Source organism: Oxyura jamaicensis, chromosome Z, assembly GCF_011077185.1.
Source record: "Oxyura jamaicensis isolate SHBP4307 breed ruddy duck chromosome Z, BPBGC_Ojam_1.0, whole genome shotgun sequence".
NCBI classification, from domain to species: domain Eukaryota; kingdom Metazoa; phylum Chordata; class Aves; order Anseriformes; family Anatidae; genus Oxyura; species Oxyura jamaicensis.
In genome coordinates, this window is record NC_048926.1 from 40,165,289 (window position 1) to 40,185,272 (window position 19,984).

At 41.3% G+C, this 19,984-nt stretch overlaps 1 protein-coding gene across 2 annotated transcripts; it reads left to right on the plus strand.

The window, feature by feature from the left end:
- Positions 1–1,723: 1,723 nt before the first annotated feature.
- GCNT1 (glucosaminyl (N-acetyl) transferase 1) lies at positions 1,724–18,010 on the plus strand. Of its 2 annotated transcripts, none has more exons than XM_035310768.1 (3): positions 1,724–1,829; positions 11,264–11,389; positions 11,811–18,010. In XM_035310768.1, the coding sequence occupies exon 3, from the start codon at positions 11,949–11,951 to the stop codon at positions 13,227–13,229; it is 1,281 nt and encodes a 426-aa protein (XP_035166659.1). In that variant the 5' UTR covers positions 1,724–1,829; positions 11,264–11,389; positions 11,811–11,948; the 3' UTR covers positions 13,230–18,010. The 2 variants fall into 2 exon arrangements, with proteins under 2 accessions (XP_035166659.1, XP_035166660.1); XM_035310769.1 differs by having other exon boundaries at positions 11,264–11,382.
- Positions 18,011–19,984: the final 1,974 nt, after the last annotated feature.

Consider the following 19,984-nt stretch of genomic DNA (forward strand, 5'->3'; position numbering starts at 1 on the left):
AAAAAAAATAAATGAGTTTTTTTTTTGCCAGCATGGCAAAGGATTAGCCTCTTTAATGTCCATCTACCAGGAACTATACTATCTACCTGTGCAAAAGTCAGAGAATAACAGATTTCTGAACTTCATCTATTTGTCTGAAATAACTGCTTTCAGTAAATTTAATGCTTTTTCCCTCATCCCTCCCTTCCATTGGAAGTAGTTTGTGGAGGGAAACTTCTGTTTCTGCAGCAAAATACACAATCTCTGGTGCTTTGTTTATTTTGGTCCAACACACTTGTTTCTCTAGTTGTGTGAATAGTAAGGCAGGGGAAGTGAAAAACAATGAAAGAAAAGTTTGCCCTCAAGGTTTACCTTTTGTAAATTCAGTTCACCCTTTCATAAATACTCCTTGCACAGCAATGGCATTACAGTGCTTTGCAGACGCTTTAACAAAAGAACAATACTTAAATTTACTCTACCTATGACTTCTCTTATTATTCTAATTTATGCATTTACATGCAGATAGGGAGTCTTCAGCCGTAACCGCAAAGCGTTACTGTCCATGGGAAAAACAAATGGGAAACCTTGTCTCCTTGCCCCCAGATTTCCCACTCGCTCGGGAGCCTCTGTCACCAACCACTGGCTTTCCAGCAAAAGCACCTTTTTAGTGCCGTGCTCTACCAGAAGCTCAGGCCTATCAGTTACAGACAGGTCTTCTTTTTTTTTCTTTTTTCTTTTTTCTTTTTTCTTTTTTCTTTTTTCTTTTTTCCCACTTCTCCTGGGAAAAGGTGGGGATTGCTAAACTTGTGTGGAGTTAGTTACACACAGTTTCTCAACCCAAGAGGTATGCATATAAGAAAAAAAATCTTAACAACATGGAATTGCAGATTTCAGGCCCTGCAGCCCATTTCCATTTCAGTGGTCACCTGCCACTGTCTGCCCGTGCCAGCCTTGAAAACAAACCTGTCTTCTGGTGAGCTTTCAGCCCCTTGATCCTGCTTATCGTGCAGATGCACAAACCCCTAGTGGGAGCTCACTACTGGACTGAGGAATGGGCAGGAGAGCCCTTTGAGGCATGCCTCGATCCGCCAAGTCCTATCGCAGAGATTCCTGGGATTTTTCACTGCTGCGAGCACTGCTCAAACTGCTGCAGGATGCAGCACTCGGTTTGCTGTTGTTTTTTATCGAGGGAGATGATTTCTTTGAACTTCCAATTTCTTTGGAATCGATTTTCCTATTTTCTTTATAAGTCCTTTCATGGCTTAAGCTATATCGAGGAGTTGCCCCCAAACCCCACCTTCGTATCAAGGCGCTCCCCGAGCCCTGCTGGATGCGTTTTATCTTGGGGCGCGAACAAATCAAAGTCATCCTCTGGCTGTGCTGAGACACAGACGCTCTTCGTTTCACGGCACCCCTTTCTGGACCCGGCCTCCCAGATGGGTCTGCCCCTTCCCCACCGCTCTCCCCTCTTCCCCTCCCCGCTCCCTGCTCCCAGCGGCGTGTTTGCAGTTTTATTTATTATAAATAAACAAAAATATTATTAACAACATCATCAACAACAATAAAAATAAGGTGCTAAAAAGAGCAGCGGGAAGCGGGTGCTGGCGGCATCTCGGCACCGCCTGAGCGAGCCGGGGAGCGCCGTGCCGAGCCGTGCCGTGCCGGTGGGTGGTGCCGGGGGCGGTGCGGGGCTGTCCGGGGGCCGTCATCCCGGTGCGGTGGGGCCGCTCAGGGCAGGGCAGGGCAGGGTGGCGGCTCGCTGGCCGCTGGGGGCGGCTGCAGGCTGCGGGGCGCCCCGCCGGCCCCGGGCACATCGAGACGCGCCGGGGAGAGCGGCGGCGGCCCCGCAGGTGGGTGCCCGGGTGGGGGCGCGACGGAACTCGACGGGGCTCGCTGGCGCCCCAAGGAGCATCGGGGGGGGGGGGGGGGGGGGGGGGATACGGGCAGGTGCCGCGTTACGGGGCAGCAGAGGCGCAGCCCTGCGCGCACCTCGTCCTCCTGTGCTTCGCGTCCTTTCTCCTTTCTGCCCCGCATTTCTTTCAGCTCCGCTTGTGCCTTTCCCTTTCCCCTTTCATTTTCCCTTTCCTTTCCCTCTTTCTCCGTTTCTCTCCCTTGCTTTCTCTCACCCCTTCTTTCTTTCTCTCCCCTCTCCCCGTTCTTTCCTTCTTTCCTTCTTTCCTTCTTTCCTTCTTTCCTTCTTTCCTTCTTTCCTTCTTTCCTTCTTTCCTTCTCTCTTTCCTTCTGTCTCCCTCTCTCCCTCTCTCCCTCTCTCCCTCTCTCCCTCTCTCCCTCTCTCCCTCTGTTTCTCTTTCTTTCTCTCTTTCCTCTCTTTCTTTTCTCTCTTTCTCCCCTTTTTCTCCCTCCTTTCTTTCTCTTCCTCCTTTCTCTCCCTCAGTTCTCTCCCTCCCTCCCTTTTTTTCTTTCTCTCTCTCCCTTCTCTGTCTCCCCCCTCACTCTTCTTTCTTTCTCTCTCTTCTTACTTTCTTGTTTCCTTTATGTTTCATTCATTTTTTTTCCCTCTCCATTCCTGTCTGCTCCAATCCGTGCAGTTCACATCTCCCTTCACATCTCTTTTTTGTCCCTTCCTTTTTCATCCCTTTCTTTCATTCTCCCCTCTATTTTTTTTTTCCATCCCTTTCTTTCCTTCTCCCCTCTATTTTTGTCCAGCTCCCCTGGCACCCCGTCCCGTGGCAGTGCGCTCAGGACTGGTGCCTCCCTGGGATGTTGGGCAGCTCAGAGCAGGCTGCTGGGCTGAGTGTGTTGGATGGGTCTGAAATCTTTTAGTGAGAACAGGGAGCAGGGGACAGACACTCCGTGCTCCTGAGGAATTGCAGACCTGAGGTGTGGCTTTTCTTCTTGTGTTAAATTTGCTAGAACTGGGAAAACCCTGAAGAAACCTCATTTTTCAGAACAGCAAAGCTGTTTAGAAGGTTGTAAGTAGTTTTCTGTGACCCAGGTTGGGTGGGAGGACTCAGAGGCCTGACAGGAAGCGCTGGCACTTTGCCCCCTTTCAGTGTTGCTCAGAAAAGTAGACTTCTTTGTGGGATAGAGGGGGAGTGGTAGCAGCAGGGAATTGCCATTTTGGAGCCTGCAATTTAACATTTCTTTTTTAATGGAATATGAGGTAGGAGACCTCAGAGCTGCCAAAAATGACAGGCCTTGGGAGTCAGAAATGGCAGTGTGAGAAGAAGGGACAAAACTAACATTTCAGTCTATCCACTTCAACTTGAAAATTCTTGAGAAAAAATAACACGATATTTGTTTGTCAGGCTGGAGCTCAGTTACAGTGGGACAAGGCTTTTGAAATTAGGTGCGTACAAGAGAAAATACTTTTTTTCTCACCTCTGTGGTTCACTGTTCTCCCCACAGTAAACATCAGTCATCAGCATTAATCTCTTCCCTATGAATCTGCAATGTCTGGGGTAATACCTATTTCCTGGAGCTCTAAAAGCCAGAAGTTGCTTAAAAATCATGAACATCTTTGCCAAGTCTGTTCTCTTTTTCTACACTTCCGTGAAATGCACTGGGGAACATGTATGCTGAAGATTTAGTCTGCTGTGTTGAGAGCACAGTGATGTGCTGAGTAAACCCTGTCCTCCGTATTCATTGCTACAATGGAAAACCTATTGCTAGTCTTATGAATTATTATTATTATTATTATTATTTTTTCTAATAGTCTCCTCCTGGGCTTTGTTTGAATTCTGACATAATCCCAAAGTTCTCCACTTACTTTGGTTCATAAGATCCTGACAGAGCACTCTAAATTATAGTATGTATTTTGTCTTTTTGTTCATTTTGTAATGGATACTACTTTCTAGGTGGTAGATGCCTGCATCTTAGGCAATAAAAAGTTACATTTTTGAAATATATTTTTATGTGGCATTGTCTTGCAGATCAGATGAAACTTGTTTCATGCTCATTTGAAGTGAACAGTGGGGGAAAATACAACAAAACATATAGTACCTCTTAAGCTGTAGATTAAAAATAGAAAAAAACTATGTTATTAACTTGCACAATAGAGCTAGACCTGTGCACTGGAGCATGACGCTGATCCATGTTAGTGCTGTAAGAGATCTCGTATTTTCTGAGGAGGTTGTTGCTGCTGGTACTATTTGTCCTTTAGCCCACTAAAGAAATTTAACTGTAGGCATACCTACACTGCCTTCAAAAAAGGGTAAAGAAAGTCTCCTCAGACCAGTTAATCCAAATGTTTTGCTTGAAGAAGGATCAAAGTACTCAGGAGTTTGACAGCCTCTTCCCTCCCCCATTAGATTCAGGTTTGGTTTAACAGGTGACATTACCTTCCCTGCTAAGGGGCCTGCCAGTTTGTCCCGTTCTGAAACACGGCATTATCACAAGGGAGTGATTAGCAAACACTGTAGGTGGGCAACAGGAGTGCAGAGCCTGCTCAGTTCCAGGGGAAATTACAGCTCCCGTGTTAGAGTACTGTGAAAAAAAAAAAAAACGCATATGCATTTCACTTAAAGGTAGCCAATGCACACGGATGAACCTGAGGAACACAAGGCAACTCAGCTGTTCTACTCTTAAACTGGTCAATCATACTTTATATTATTTTTTTTTTTGGTGTGTTTTGTTTGTTTACTTTGGGATTTGTGAGTGTACTTTCTGTGTCAGCTACTTAGCTACTTGAGGTAAAACTTTCCTTCAGTACTAAGAGTCTCAGACTCATTGAGGCAGGTGATTGTCACTAAATGACTTTGTAATAATGACTTCCCTTTGCTTAGTTGAAATTTCTTACTATTTTAGCTCTTCCTGTGGGACCTTTAAGAAAGGATTGTAATGCAAGTGGGAATCAGACTTTGAACTCTGTTGTGAGGAAGATGTAGTTGACAAATCAATAGAAAGGCCACCAAAAATTATACTCTTTCAGTGCCTAATTCTAGTCATTCCCATAATTCAGTGTCCATGTAGTGGTAGGTGTAGCAGTGGTGTTTTGTTTAAAGCTGTCTCCTAAGCTAACAAGTCACTAGAAATGTGTTATTTATTTCTAAAGAAAATAAATGCCTTTGTTTTCCTTTTCTTCCTGTTTTATAACCATCTCTGAAGGAAGAGCAGAGTGTTAGCAATGAGCATCCACATGCAACCCTGCTCCTCAGGCATGACTTTCAGAATTCATGTCTTAGCCCCATACAGTCTAATGGTAGTCCAAGTACTCTGCTTGTGACTAGTGCTTGTTTTCATAAGACAGAAGACAAATGGAACAAATGTGACTGCTTTCATTCGGTTACAGGCATAGCTACTTTTAAGATCGTAGTGCTTGATATCATGGAAATGTTGAGTAAATGTGACCCTGCTGTGTGTAGCACATCTCTTCAGAAACCCACATCCACGCATTCCGTCCTTGTGCTTATGCATATTGGTGTTTATGCAAGCAGTTTATGGCTTTAAGAATCACTTCCTCCTCAGAACAAATGTTCTGCATAGCTGAGCCTGAATTGAAGCTGGTCAATTGTGAAAAATGCTTGCAGGACACGTATGCTTTGAAGCATGTTGGATATACCCTGGGAAAACTCAAAGACTTCAGCAAATCCACCATCAGTAGAGGGCCTTCTGCTGAAGTGTTGAGGAAAACTTTGATACCTCAGGTGGAATTTGTGAGTGGGGAAAGTGAAGAGCAAGAATCTGGGATGACACCTGCTCACTTGCTATTCTGAGGGCCAGCTGAAGTCTTCTTATATCTCCTCCCCCTGCCCCAAAGGCAAAAAAATGGGACTATAAGTCAGTTCTGACTCTCACTCCCCACCCATCAAAAGGATTACTGGTCTTGTGGCCCATCCCAGCCAGTGCTTCAGAAATGGGTATATTCAGTACTACATTTTCCACTCAGTGTTTTTTCAATAGGTTTCCATAAAAATAAAAAAACCAAGTTGTCATGAGTGTGCATAGGATTTTATTGCAACTGCCAGAAAGGTTTCAAATATGTGATGTAAGGTTTTGACTAAAAGCTAACATGTCTGTGGATGTAAACTTGTGGATGAGGCACGTGTCAATGTTTGTGCTGCTGGGATCTCTCCCCAGGAGCTGTATACCAAAAGTCACAGAAGCTACAACAGGTGTAGAGAAACACCTCCATCTACTTCCTCTGGTGCTCTTTTAGAGGAGAAAAAGTGAAGGGAAGGAGCTGTGCACACTTAACTCTACAGCCCTGGGGAGCAGTGACACTGAAACCTTGTGGCCAGGCACGCAAGACCAAGGAGACCATGCATGCAGTTCTTAGCTGGTTTTGTCCTCCTGCCAGCCTCTGTAGTGCTGCTGGGCTTTAGCTCCTTCCTGCCTTTCTGTCACGCTTCTGCAAGATGTAGAGGCTGCCCAAGTACCCCAAAGTATTTTCTTACCTTCTGCCTAACCACTCCTGAGCTTCTGGTGTTGATACTGGCCCGTGGTGTATTTTGGAGGTGTTTATGTTTCATTGCTGAACTGGCGTTTTACATCTTGCTTCAACAGTTTCTCCATTGGTGTGAGCAAAGACTGGAGTGCCAAAATCAAAAGGCATTTGACCTTCTGTGTTTTTTGGTCCCAGTGCCACCAGCCCTACTTTATCTTTTCAAGAGGTGGGTCTGTTTACCAATTCACAGCAAACCCTACTTGCTTTTTCTAAAATAATAACAAAAAAAAGATACCATAAAAAAGTATATGGTAATATCTTAGAAAAAAATATGTATACTTAGTCTGTGTTTTCACTTTGTTTTCTGAACTACTTTAGACAGTACAGATGAGGGTTATGCATTTTACATGAGTTTTCAGAAAGGGGTCCCTGTGACAGAGGAGAATTAGGAATCTTCTTTTGCCTGTCCTGAAGATGCAATGTTTAGCAAAGCCACAAACCACACATGCTTACGCTTATGGTCATTTGAGGGGGGTAGTTCCACTGACCCACGTTTTGCATGTTGCTAACTCTGCATAAGAACCAATAAGCACATGTAACCGTTGTTGGCAGGAGGAAGACAGAAGCTGAGGCACTGTAGTTTGGGCAGAATGAATTCTCCCAGAGAACAATACTACCCAGATGTGAAACTGATTAGAGGCAGCTCTTGCTTTTAACCTAGTTAAGGGAAAGACACACCTCCTACTCTCAGCCATATCAGTCCAAACAAGAACCTAAAACCTGGAGGCTGAGTTTGCTGGACTAGGGTGTGGTGATCTGCTAGGTCTCTGAAGCCTTCCCATCAAGCTAGGCTTTTCCAAACTCCCTTGTCAAGATCCATTGTACTGTGTTGCTTTTGTTGCTCCTTGACGACCCTCTCCCCTGCTTTAAGGATGCAGTTTCACGATAAACTTGAGTTGGTTTAATCAAGTGTGCTGCTGCTGAAGGAGGGGGCACCATTCTCCTCCATCCCTCCCTAGGTTCACACATTCCTGGAGTGGGAGCAGGTTGGGGCCATCAAGGCCCTCAGGGTTGTACCACCAGACAGGAGACTTCCCCAGGGCCAGGCCTGCTCCCACACTGACAGGAGGTGCTGGGAACGTTCGACTGGGAGGGACAGGAGTGGTACTGCTCCTTCCACCAGCAGCGTGCCATCTGACAGATGAATCCCACCACAGAACTGCGGCCGAAGGGGTGGGCTCTGTGCAGCTGGGCTCAGGCTCATGGGCCTCTGCCAGGGCTCCTGGCAGGGCTGGTATAACAGCACGGTGCTTCCTCTGCGCCATCATGAGAGTCCCTTTGAATTGTGTGAGTGTAATTCACCTTACTGGATGGGGCCCTGGCACACCTGGTCTAGTGGGTGGCATCCCTGCCCATGGCAGGGGGTTGGAAATGGGTGGTCTGTAAGGTCCCTTCCAACCCAAGCCATTCTGGGACGATGGTAACAGTGCTGCTGTTCCCTGCTATAGTCCAGCCAGTCTGCATAAAACATCCAAATGAAATTCAGTCTATCTTGGAGCTGTGCTATAATCTTGTAAAAGATGTTTTCTTTATTATTATTATTATTGAAAACTTACATTTCTTATGGAATTTTATGTTTGTTTTTAAGCATGGACGAAGCCACACTAATCTGGTCACATGCTGAGGTGGGCGAAGAGGGTGCTGTGGCTGCAGCCTTTCCTTGATTATTTTTGTTCCTAGTTCACTCCTTTAGCACAAATACCAATGCTGTCTCTTCCTGACTCATTCAAGTCAATGATGTGGGTCACATTTACCACTGAGCATGTAGGGTAACACAAGTATATAAAGTAACGAGGTAAACACAACACTAACAAAACCCAGCTATTCTATAGCACCTTTACAGTACAAAAATTAAGTCTGCCTTTTATCAAAATGTCTCCCAAACTACCAGACAATGAATAGTTGCTTCATAGATGAGTAAATTAAGATGCAGGTGATCCAAGTTATTTAGTCTCTGACACAGACCAGGTGTTAGAACAGGAGATTTAAACTTGGTATGGTAATTCTTCCCAAAAGGCCTATGTAAATGTCCAGTGGTGGTCTGTAGTAAAAATCAAGTTGAAGTCACCTTGTGCTTTCTGTTTAGTCATACTTTATAGTTTCTATACAGCATTTAAGAACAATTTTATCAGGAAAGAGGGAAGCAGGCAGGTAACCAAACCTTTTTACCAACTCTTCCAAATACCAGCGACTGTTTTACGTTTCCCCTTTGAATGACTGCTTCATCAAAACACTGTAATGAGGAGGAAGCAGTAGAAGATGGAAATGGGTCAGGTACATAATTGCTGAGACCAAGCCTCAGTTGAGAGCTAGTCCAAGGCTGTGCATGAAGTCTTTTTTATTGGCTGTGGCTGTGAAAACCTCCTTCCTGCTTTCCCAAGTACAAAGCTGTGTCTGTAATGCTGAAGCTATCAAGAACTTGAGAAGAAGATGGCAAAAGCTTTGCTGTTTGAAGCCATGTTAGGAGTATTCTAGGCTCATAAAACTTTCTAAAACAGAAAACAGCTATATTTTCTGCAAAAAATAGAAAATCTTTCCTAACTCTGTGAAGGTCAGTGTTTGCAAAGAATGGGGGTATGGCCAGGTTCTAGTACTTCTAGAAAGGAATTCCAAGCATAAACAAAGCAGCTTATGGTTAAGACTGCTCAGTGGAGTTGGTGTGTCAGTGAGAGGAATTGACTGTGGGAAAAAATTACGTAAAGATAAGTGCCTTGTAACCTGTAAATGTTTACATGTTTCTCTTTTTGGTATAAAGGAAATAAAAGTTCTATTTATTTTGAGCTCAAAACAACCAGCTAGCTATAGGTGACCTTTCTGAAACAGTTTATTTACCCTGTATCAGCTAAGTCTCCCACTAAAAGCAGACTAAGAAGGACTTCTTAGCAAACTTATTCTTTGGAGGTCATAACAAGTGAAGACCTCAATGGTAGCTTTCAGTTAAGGCTCTGGCTCCCTGAATCATAGAAAACAAGAAGCGTGTGGCAATTCTCTTACAGCGCACGTTGTTCCTCAATGCTCATGCTTCTATATAAACTGAGAATAGGATAAAGTAGAAATGCTAACTCTTATCCTAAAGAAAAGGGTTCCAGTTTCTGACAGCTAAAAATTCACAGATGTAAGTGCATTTGAATTACATTTTAACTTTTACACAAATCCTTGTTCAGATGTGGTTGGTAAGCAGAAAACAGTAGTTTAAAGTTAACCCATATCACAAACTGCATCCTATGGAAATATATACTTGATAGAGGCTATGAAGACTGCTATCCTTCTTTCATTAATTTAATATATCATGGGTATTATTTTTATTGGATGAGATTTACTAGTCAGAACTGGCAGGATGTCAAGTGAGGAAGTGTGTGGTAAGTTGTAAAGCACGTTTAAACTTGCTCTAAATTATGTCTTTGTATTTGATGCCACAACACAATCTAAAAGTGGTGATTGAGGAATTCCCCTCTCCCCCTTTTCTTCTTCTTGTACTAAGAGCTTAAATTTTGTTTCTTGCAGTATACACCTAAAATGGACATGCAACACACATCTGCCTCCCAGCAATAAGTTAGGAACTCAAGATATGGTAATTACAAGTATAACTCTGAAAGCCTTCATGCTAAACATTGTATTTATACAATACTATTATTCACAAAAAACTTGTGGCCCATGCACGGTGGTGGCCTGAATTATGAAACACTTTGTTGAGGTACTTGTTTAAGATATTGCCGATCCTTAGAGATGTGCTAGACATATGTGCAGTGACCTACACCCTCCATCCACCTTCCTTCCCCATGTGGATCAGTTCCCCTGGTCCATTTGCAGTGCTGCAGGTGTAGTGGTGGACAAGAATCATAGTGCGTCCCAATGGCACCACTGCTGTCAAAAAGCTCTGCAATGCCACATCTCAATTTCTTACACATACATTTATTGGGTTTTGCAAGTTAAAAGCCACAATGTAAGAATACAAGGTAAAATGATACTGAGGTAGCTTAAAGAGGAGAGGGGAAAAAAAAGAAAATCTTATGCTGAACAGCAAAACCCAGAGGAGTATACAGTATAATCTTCCTTAAACAAATATTCTTACCAATTATTTTGGGAAACAATTGCTTAGAGTCAAAAAGTTACTCAAAGCACTAAAATTTTCTTGAAAGTAGTAAAAATGAAAGGAGCTATAGTTCTCTCAAACACTTCAATATTTCATGAACTTTTTAATTTAAAGATTAAAATGTTGGAAGACATTCACTATAAATCATTGTTTTTCACAACTAGAGATTGGTTTGAAATTCATATCTGTGCTGAATTATTCAGATAAGGAATTTGTAAGCATAACTGCTTGAGCAGCAGTGTAAATTGTTTAACTTCCTATTCTTCATCATTTTAGATGTATGAGGTAGTACTTACAAAAAGACATCTAGTTCTTTAATCCTGTTGTAGACTGCTGTGTTCTCAACAGCTAGCATTATAGCAGCCACATGACTTTGGGACAAACCCTTCACAGAGTGTTGAAACAGAACAAAGGCATTTCAGCACTCTGCAAACAGAATATGGAAGAAAAAAAAAAAAAAACAGAAGCAGAACTAACAAAAATAATGTAGCATTTAGGTTGCAACTCTGCCTTGCAGCATAAAAAGCAACTGCTGAATAGTTTTTTTTTTTCATTTTTTTTTTTTTTTTTTTTTCAAGTGTTTCTAAATGATGGTAACGCAACACTGCTGTGCTCTTAGATTTGTGCATTTGTAGGGATTTAACAGTAATCAGCTTTAGAGATGGATTGTCACTACTGCCTTTTTACCTTGAAGAGGTACTTCAGCAATTCAGTCACAGCTGTTTTCAGAACTCTGTAAGCTGAGGAGCCATGCTAAACTAATATCTTTTTCCCTTTTTCATCAGCCCTTTCTTGAGAGATCATCTGCAGGATGTTGAAGAGACTGCATCTCATGTAAAAATCTAGGTAGTCTTCAGGGACTGCTTCCCCAGTAAGAAGATGAATTGTGACTAGAATCTAGGAAGTGGGTGGTAAGTTAAACTGTAATTAAATTTATGTCACTGCTAACATGGATATAAAACATTCTTGACACATTCTGAAGATGAATTAACATCAAATAATTGCTTGTCAGAAACGTATCTGACTTACCTTGATTTTGTCTGATGCAGTTAAACCTGCCCTGCTCTCTTACTGAACTTGAGTTTGTAGTCTTAATACTTCAGCCGATAGAAAATCGGAAATAGCTCACAAAAACTATGTTTCCTTTCCCATTATTTTTCTTGAAAAAATGCACTGATTTTATTCATTATTTTTTAAGTTTTGGTAGAATACTTTGTTTGAAGTATTCATTTTTTTTTCCAGTCAGTAAATAGCAATGTCATTATTATCCAGTAATTTCTTAAAGAAACTTTTCAGTAACTGAAATGACAGCTATATTTTATTTCATTTTAGGATTTTTCCTTCCATCTTCCTGACAAATGCACCAAGTTTCTGAGAAACACAAACTGTTTCTTCTGAAGTTGTTGAGGCTGATATGAGCAGAGTGGAGGACAAATTTTCTTAGCCCTACAAAGCCACCTGGTATTTGAAATGCTGAAAAGGAAACTACGGTTTTGCCACAACTCATGCTTCAGGCTTTTCTTGGGTCTAACTCTGATTTTAGTAATCGTTTCAGTTTTGAAAGTTAACCAGAAACCAAACTTCTTAAATCGGAGGCATCTAGAGCTGACTAACGAAGACCCTATTGGCAATATTAACTGCACCAGGATAATAGAGGGTGATATAGAAGAAATTCAAAAGGTGAAGCTTGAGACATTATCAATATCATTTAAGAAACGCCCCAAACTGACAGCCAATGACTATATTAACATGACAGCAGACTGTGCCTCTTTCACTAAGATGAGGAAATACATTATGGAACCTCTCAGCACTGAAGAAGCAGAATTTCCAGTTGCTTACTCGATAGTGGTTTATCACAAAATTGAGATGCTTGATAGACTTCTAAGATCTATATATGCTCCTCAGAATTTTTACTGCATTCATGTAGACAGAAAGTCTCCAGAATCCTTTTTTACTGCTGTGAAGGGAATAGTCTCATGTTTTGATAATGTCTTTATTTCCAGCCAGTTGGAGAGTGTTGTATATGCTTCATGGAGCAGGGTGCAGGCAGATATTAATTGCATGAAAGATCTCTACAGAAGAAGTTCAAACTGGAAATACCTAATAAACCTCTGTGGCATGGACTTTCCTATAAAGACCAACCAGGAAATAGTAGAGAAATTGAAAGCCCTTAAAGGTGAAAATAGCTTGGAGACAGAAAAAATGCCTGTTTATAAAGAAGTAAGGTGGAAAAAACACTATGAGATTATTGATGGTAAGGTAAAGAACACAGGTATAGACAAACAACTGCCACCTCTCAGTACTCCAATTTTTTCTGGTAGTGCCTATTTTGTAGTTAGCAGAAGATTTGTAGAACATATATTAGAAAGCAGCAAAATCCTCAGATTTATCGAGTGGGCAAAAGACACTTACAGCCCTGATGAATACCTGTGGGCAACAATTCAGAGAATCCCTGAAGTCCCCGGTGCCGTTTCTTCTAGTGATAAGTATGACGTCTCCGATATGAATGCACTGGCTAGGTTTGTCAAGTGGCAGTACTTTGAAGGAGATGTGTCTAAAGGTGCACCTTACCCACCATGCAGTGGAGTTCATGTTCGGTCTGTCTGTGTGTTCGGGGTAGGAGATCTGAAATGGATGCTGCGAAACCACCACTTCTTTGCTAATAAGTTTGATACTGATGTTGACCCTTTTGCAGTGAAATGTTTGGAAGAATATTTACGACACAAAGCTTTGTATCTGCAAAAGAACTGAAATACTGCACTCTGCGGTTATGAAACATAAGGACAAATAATATACAGTATAAATACTATACTACTTTAACATGCAACACTGGTGGCGGTGGTGCTGGTGATGGCTAGGATAGTTATCACCATGTTGGTATGGTGGTGACAAGGCCCTGCCTGGTCCATGGACAAGTTGGGGAGAAGACATAACTCTGAAGATGAGGATGCCTTGTGTTATACCCTGAGTGTTGGAACTTGGGTACAAAATCAAAGATGGCAGTTTTTGGAAGCTCAACTATTTCAAATATTTATTATATAAATATGTGTTATGGTGTGATTAATGGGCTTCCTTTGGCTAAACAACTTATTTGAAGGCCTGGAAAAAGATTTTTTTTCATGGTTATTTCTGATTTTTTATTTTTATTTTTTTTTCCCATGAATATAATGCTAGCTGGAAAAGAGAAGTGAGGAGAAAAAAGGGGGAAGAAGCAGCGGGACTGCACAAAGTTCATATTGAGTGCTGGAAGATCTCAGGAAATTAACATGGGAATTGATTTTAAATGTAAACAAAAGGGGATATACCAAAGCCAAGTGTCATCATTTAACTTAAATATGATTGCTGCAGTTCTGCAATAGGTAATTCTTAATCCTCCTGGAAACTTCGTCTTCAGCATGGAGTATTAAGGACTTGTATTTCTATTTTTGTAGCAAAATCTTGCTTTTGTACTCTTAAGCCTTCCCTGATAATGTGATATGAAGTTTATACACTAGTTCCTAGTTATATCATCTCAGGGAAACTTCATTTTTGTGCCTGATGAGAGTTAGACTTGTAATTTTACACTTATTGTATCACAAGTCTTAACTTCTGAATCCAAAATGACTCAAGTTTCTCAAAAACATAAAAGAAGAATTGCAGCAGTGTCTAAATGTTACTGACGGAACTGCTGGTTTCTGCTTTCTTTTCAACTTACAATCCAGATACTTTTAACACTAAGTATGAAAAAATAAAGTTATTTTTCTAAATGATACTGTTTCTCCCTACAGTTAAGTCCTAAAAGGCTATCCTAACCATGAAGACCTAAGATGACTTTACTGTAGGTTGCCATACACAACTGATGCTGCAGCAGAGACAAGTCTTGCCTTTCCTCCATCCATTCATTCAAACATCCATGCTTGTTTAGGTTTAGCGTGTGCAGCTGTTTTTTACTTATTTATTTGCATCTTTTAGTCAAAAGGAAAGGGGGAAATCTGGATTAATTATGTTTATGATTAGTTCCCCTGCTTGATCTAGCTGCTGCAATATGACACGGTACTGCAAACAATAAAAAACCATGCTGATGAGGAATCAGGACAGCATGAGGAGTGAAATTATTTATTTTCATAGTAATCCTGGTTTGTTATACATCCTATCTTACTCCTGATATTCATTATTGACACTAGCAAGTAGTAAAATAGACTCTTTTTTTTATTTATTTATTTATTTTTTTTTTTTATTTCACTGTTATTTGTGTTTCTTGGACTGTTGCTGTGAAGGCAATACACATTTCTCACAAAGGTAGATTGTCATAAGTTTCTTCTAAGATCTGCCCCGATATGAGACATGAGCATTATGAACTGCTTACTGTTGATCATGCAAGACTGTAAGGAGGCAAGAGATTTAATCTAAAGTGGGGCTTCTTCTTGCCAACCCCCCACCTTCATAACCACATGAAAGCTGTTTAGAGAGTCTTCAGAGAATCTCACCTGGTGTATAAACATGTAATTAAGGCCAGGGAGCAGAAGCAGAGAAGGGAAATACGCTAGGTTGTCTTCCCCGCCCTTTGGCATTTCTGCAAGAATGCTCTTACGGACGACCATGCTCTACCACCTTTGCACAAGCTATAACAAGGAGGTCCCTTAATTTAGGTAGTAATGGGAAATGCCAGGAAGTCAGGTTATAGCAGAAAGGCAACTGTTTGCTTTTAAGAATTTTTACCTGAAGACAAACTACATAAATAATTTCTATAATACCACAGCTGTTGGTTCAAAAATGATAAAAAAGTGATAATGAAGTTTGTACTTGTTTGTATAATGCAATGAATGCATTTCTGCTAACGATAATGCTACTGTAGATGGTGAAGATGCTAACTGCTTTGGTGCTCCAAGTGTTACTGTTAAGATAGAGTCAAGAGAGATCCTGTGTACAGTCATGGTGTGGTCTGCTTTGTATGGGAGGAAAAAATACAAGAAGAGCTCTGTGTTTAGCATATATTCTCTAGAAAATACAGAGGAATTTCCTTTTCTTCTGGGGATTGTAAACTACCAAAAAACCACCCTAAAACAGTTGTAGAAGAGAAGCCCTAGTGTAGCAGATTTTAAATGGTATAGAAAGGAAAATTAATGAAAAGAATAATCATCTCTTAAGTATTAAATGTGTAAAAGGAAATTAATAGATCAATTAAAAGTATTTTAACTATGCATAAAGACACCCTAGCTATAATGAGCAGAGAAAGCAGTCTAGCTTATGTTAGGATTTCACTGAACCTGCCAAAAAATTTGCCCTAAATAATCTCCATCCCAAAGCCAAGCAACTTTGTGGCACTAATAAAATATAAATGAAACCTAGATTGTATTCCTAGATTGTATTAGAAGTTGGTATTTCATAAATGATCTCAGCTTTCTACAAGATGTTTAGAAGACAGGAGTAAAATTGTGGTACTGGCTTGAGTGAACATGAAAGAAAATGCTCAACCAAAACAGTGCAGCGACCAGCTGACCTTGATGCTGTGCTGAAGACTCTGGACTTGATCAGCTTTAATGGTAGCAAAAGCTGAAAATTAAAGCTTTGTGATTACATCAACCTTCCAGCCACTGATCCTGAATACAGTAGTGCTTAATGCAAGAAAAATGCAGGTTTTCTCCAGTCAGCTTCAGGTTCCTTTTGAGGGAAGAAGGCAACACAGATACCTGCACAAGCTGGGTTTTGGAGCTGTACAGGGCACTAAGCAGTTAAAATCAAGGCTGTGATCTTGGGTACTTGTATCCGTCAGTCCCTGCTGTATCCACCCAGAGGAGACCTTGCAACTGTGACAATATCAGCCTTTGGGCAGCTATGAAGGAAGTTTGTTTCCATTGTCTGCTAAATAACCTTTCCCCTACCCCACTTCCCCCCAGCCCCCTTTTTTCCATGTTTCAAGGATGGTTTAGTTTCTGGTTTAGTTTCTCAGTCCAGCTAACCAGTTCTGGGAATAAATGAGTATCTAGAAAAAAAGTTGTTGAAGAAATACATGAAGAAATACATGCCCTTCTCAACTTCATGGTACTTGTCTTTTAATTTTCCATAGTAGAATTTTTCAAAACAGTTTGGTGCATTGGAGGCACTGCTCTTGTTCAGCTCTAAAAAAAGCAACAAGCCCTCTCCCCCCACATGCTTACACATAAGCACTTTGAACAGCCCCAGTAATAACAGTTCGTTTGGTTTACAGATGCAAGCAAATAATTGTGGTAACCAAGTATCCTGTCTCACTAGCAGTCACTAGTCTGAAAGCCTTTGGGCTCAACGGTTGATTTTATCCCAGAAACCTAATTACTTATGCTTTCATCTAAAAACTCCTTCCTGCTTTACGTTTGATTTGACAGGAAGGATGTTTGGCTGTCTGACTGCTTCCTAGCTAGCACAGCAAAAAACAACAGGAAACCTTTGAGCTGAACACTACAGTTACGATTAAGCTAGCCATACGGATTGCCATGACTTGCTGCATTTTTAAGTGGCATGACAACTAACAATAGGCACCCTGGATATAATGTCTATGCATTAGAAAATAAAAATGAATGAAGAGGCTGTCTCCTCCCCCATCTAGTACTGTGCTGGAAAGGACATAACCCTTTCCTCCAGGTTCGGTGCTATTGCAAGCTCTGAATGGCAGCCATAAAAATAACAAACATAATTTCTGTTGCAATATTTGATTGTATTTAATTATAGCTTCATTTACTCTTAAAAATTTTATTAGTGGATTTCTTGTAAAATGCACTGAAGTTCTAATATTACAGTGAGCACCTCTTCAGTCAGTTATAATATGGGAAATTGTATTATATAAAATGGCTTTCCATGAGTTGGCAATACCATTCATCCTCAGCTTAATGGTTCAGTAACATAGTAGACCAGTTTTCATATTTTTCAAATTATCTTCTTTCCAATATATGTTTCCTTAATTGTTTTTTTACTGCCTTAGACTGCAGTGTAGTAATGTAATAGTAACCTGCTTTTGACAGACAAGGAGCCTTTCAGGTGCTGTAGAAGAGAGACAGAAAAATACTGTACCCTTTAGGTTATGTTGTTTATCTCAGATCATTCACTCAACCTTTTCCAAACACCATTACTCACTTTCCAAGAATCTATACTAACATGATTTATCAAGTTATTGTTCTCATTTGTGTTGAGTTTTTCAATTTATTTATTTTTTAATTGAAGAGAGACATTTTCTTACTCTGCACAGAAATAAGAGGTTTCTTGTTTGTTTCCTTGTTTGTTTTTGTTCCCACTCTGCCCCACCCCCCCCGCCTCCACCCCTCACACCTGTCCCTTTTCCGGATTGTGTAATAACCTCAAACAGTCCCCATGAATTTATGTTACAGTGCTCCTTATTTGCCTTGCCTTAAGTTACGGTGTCTTTGGCCAGGGAAATATGTTGCTCAATGCCCTCTTTTAAATTCTGTGGCTCTGAAGCTGAGCTTTGCTGTTGGAGTCCTACACGTGGCTGGTTTCTTCTAGGATCTCCCAGTAGTCATTTTAGTTTGACTATCTTCTATAACTATAACAGAGCTTGAAAACAAAAAATTAAGAATACAACTAAATGCTAAAAGTCAAGACAACAAAAAGTTAAGAACACTACCAAATCCTAAAAGTCAAGCCAAAATATCTAAAAATAGTTTTTTTCCCCCAAATCCAAGTTGTGTAAGGAAAAGATACTGAAAAAATACTCAGCTAAAAATACAGTGTCAGGAAGGGCCCTGAGCAGATGCCATCTGTTAAAAATCTGTTAAAAATGTGCCACGCTCCACTACAGGATATTCAAACTGTTCTACTGGGAGCTCTAGTCCCACAGAAGTGATAAAATTTTACTTTGTGCCATGTAATTGTATTAATCTTACTTACCTTTTTTTTTTTTGTTTTGTTTTATTTGTTTGTTTTTCAGATACCTGAGCTTAGCCTTGTTGTCTCATTTAAACCTGCAGCATTTCAGAAATTGATTAGCAGAGAAATGTTATTAAAGTCTTCACTGACAATACTGAGATCAGTTTTTCTGAATCTAAACCCTGTATCTCTCTCTTTTTTTTTTTTTTTTTTTTTTTTTTCAATCAGCTTTCCTTTGCTACACATCAGGGTCATGAGCTGAAGTTACCATATGGCTTCCAAGTCTCTCTTACTAACTGGTTTATGATAGGAAGGGAAAGTGAAGGTTGTAGTTTAGCATCAGACATAGAATCATGAACCATAGAATGGCCTGGGCTGGAAGGGACCTCAATGATGATCTAGTTCCAATCCCCCTGCCATGGACAGGGACACCACCCACCAGATCAGGTTGCTCAGGGACTCGTCTAATCTGTTCCTGAACACCTCCAGGGATGGGGCCTTCACAGCTTTTCTGGGCAACCTGTGCCAGGGCCTCGCCACCCTCTGAGTGAAAAATTTCCTTCTAACCTCTAATCTAAATCTTCCCTTTCAGTTTAAAACCATTCCCTCATGTCCTATCATTATCTACCCAAATAAAGTGTCCTTCTCCATCCTTTTTGTAAGCCCCCTTTAAGTACTGAAAATCTGCAATAAAGTCACCCTGGAGCCTTCCCTTTTCCAGGCTGAACATCCCCATCTCTCTCAGCCTTTCTTCATAGGAGAGGTGCTCCAGCCCCTTGATCATCTTCATGGCACCCCTCTAGGCCCACTCTAACAGCTCCACTTCTTTCTGGTGCTGAGGCCCCACACCTGGATGCAGCACTCCAGGTGGGGCCTCACATGGGCAGAGCAGAGGGGCACAATCCCCTCCCTCCACCTGCTGCCCACCCCTCTGCTGATGCAGCCCAAGACAGAGTTGGCCTGCTGGGCTGCAAGCACACACTGCTGGCTCGTATTGAGCTTTTTGTCCATCAGAACCCCCGGGTCCTACTTTGCAGGGCTGCTCTCAGTGAGCTCTTCTTCCAGTCTGTACTCATGTCTGGGACTGCCCTGACCCAGGTGCAGCACACTGCATTTCGACTTGTTGAACCTCATTAGGTTCATGCGGGCCCACTTCTCCAGCCTGTCCAGGTCCCTTTGGACGGCAGCACTTCCTTCTATCGTATCAACCACACCACTCAGCTTGGTGTCATCAATGTTTATAAGTGAGTCCTTGGTCTATTTTGGCACCACTTGTGTGAATTGCATTTGTGGTGCTGGAAAGAGATTTCCCAATGGTGATGTATAATTAGTTTAGTATGGAAGACTAAGACTAGAAGACTTCCCACCACCTCTCTGTAGGTAACATTCTTAATCTTGTTTAATAACAGGCTGATTATAATTAGGCCTGCTACCCGTGCCAGGAAGTTAACTTTTAATTAGCTCTTAAAACTAGATTATCAGGTTGATGTTGTAATACCACCTCCACAAGCAGGAGCTGAAATGCTGTCCTCCTTAACCTGGAGTCAAACCCCAGCCATCCGTTATGCATTTTCAAGTCTAAGGCAGATATAACACACTTGTAAGCCTTGCCTCATAGCAAGCCCCAGATGAACCTATTTTGGGCTGCTCAGACCAAAATCACTTACTCT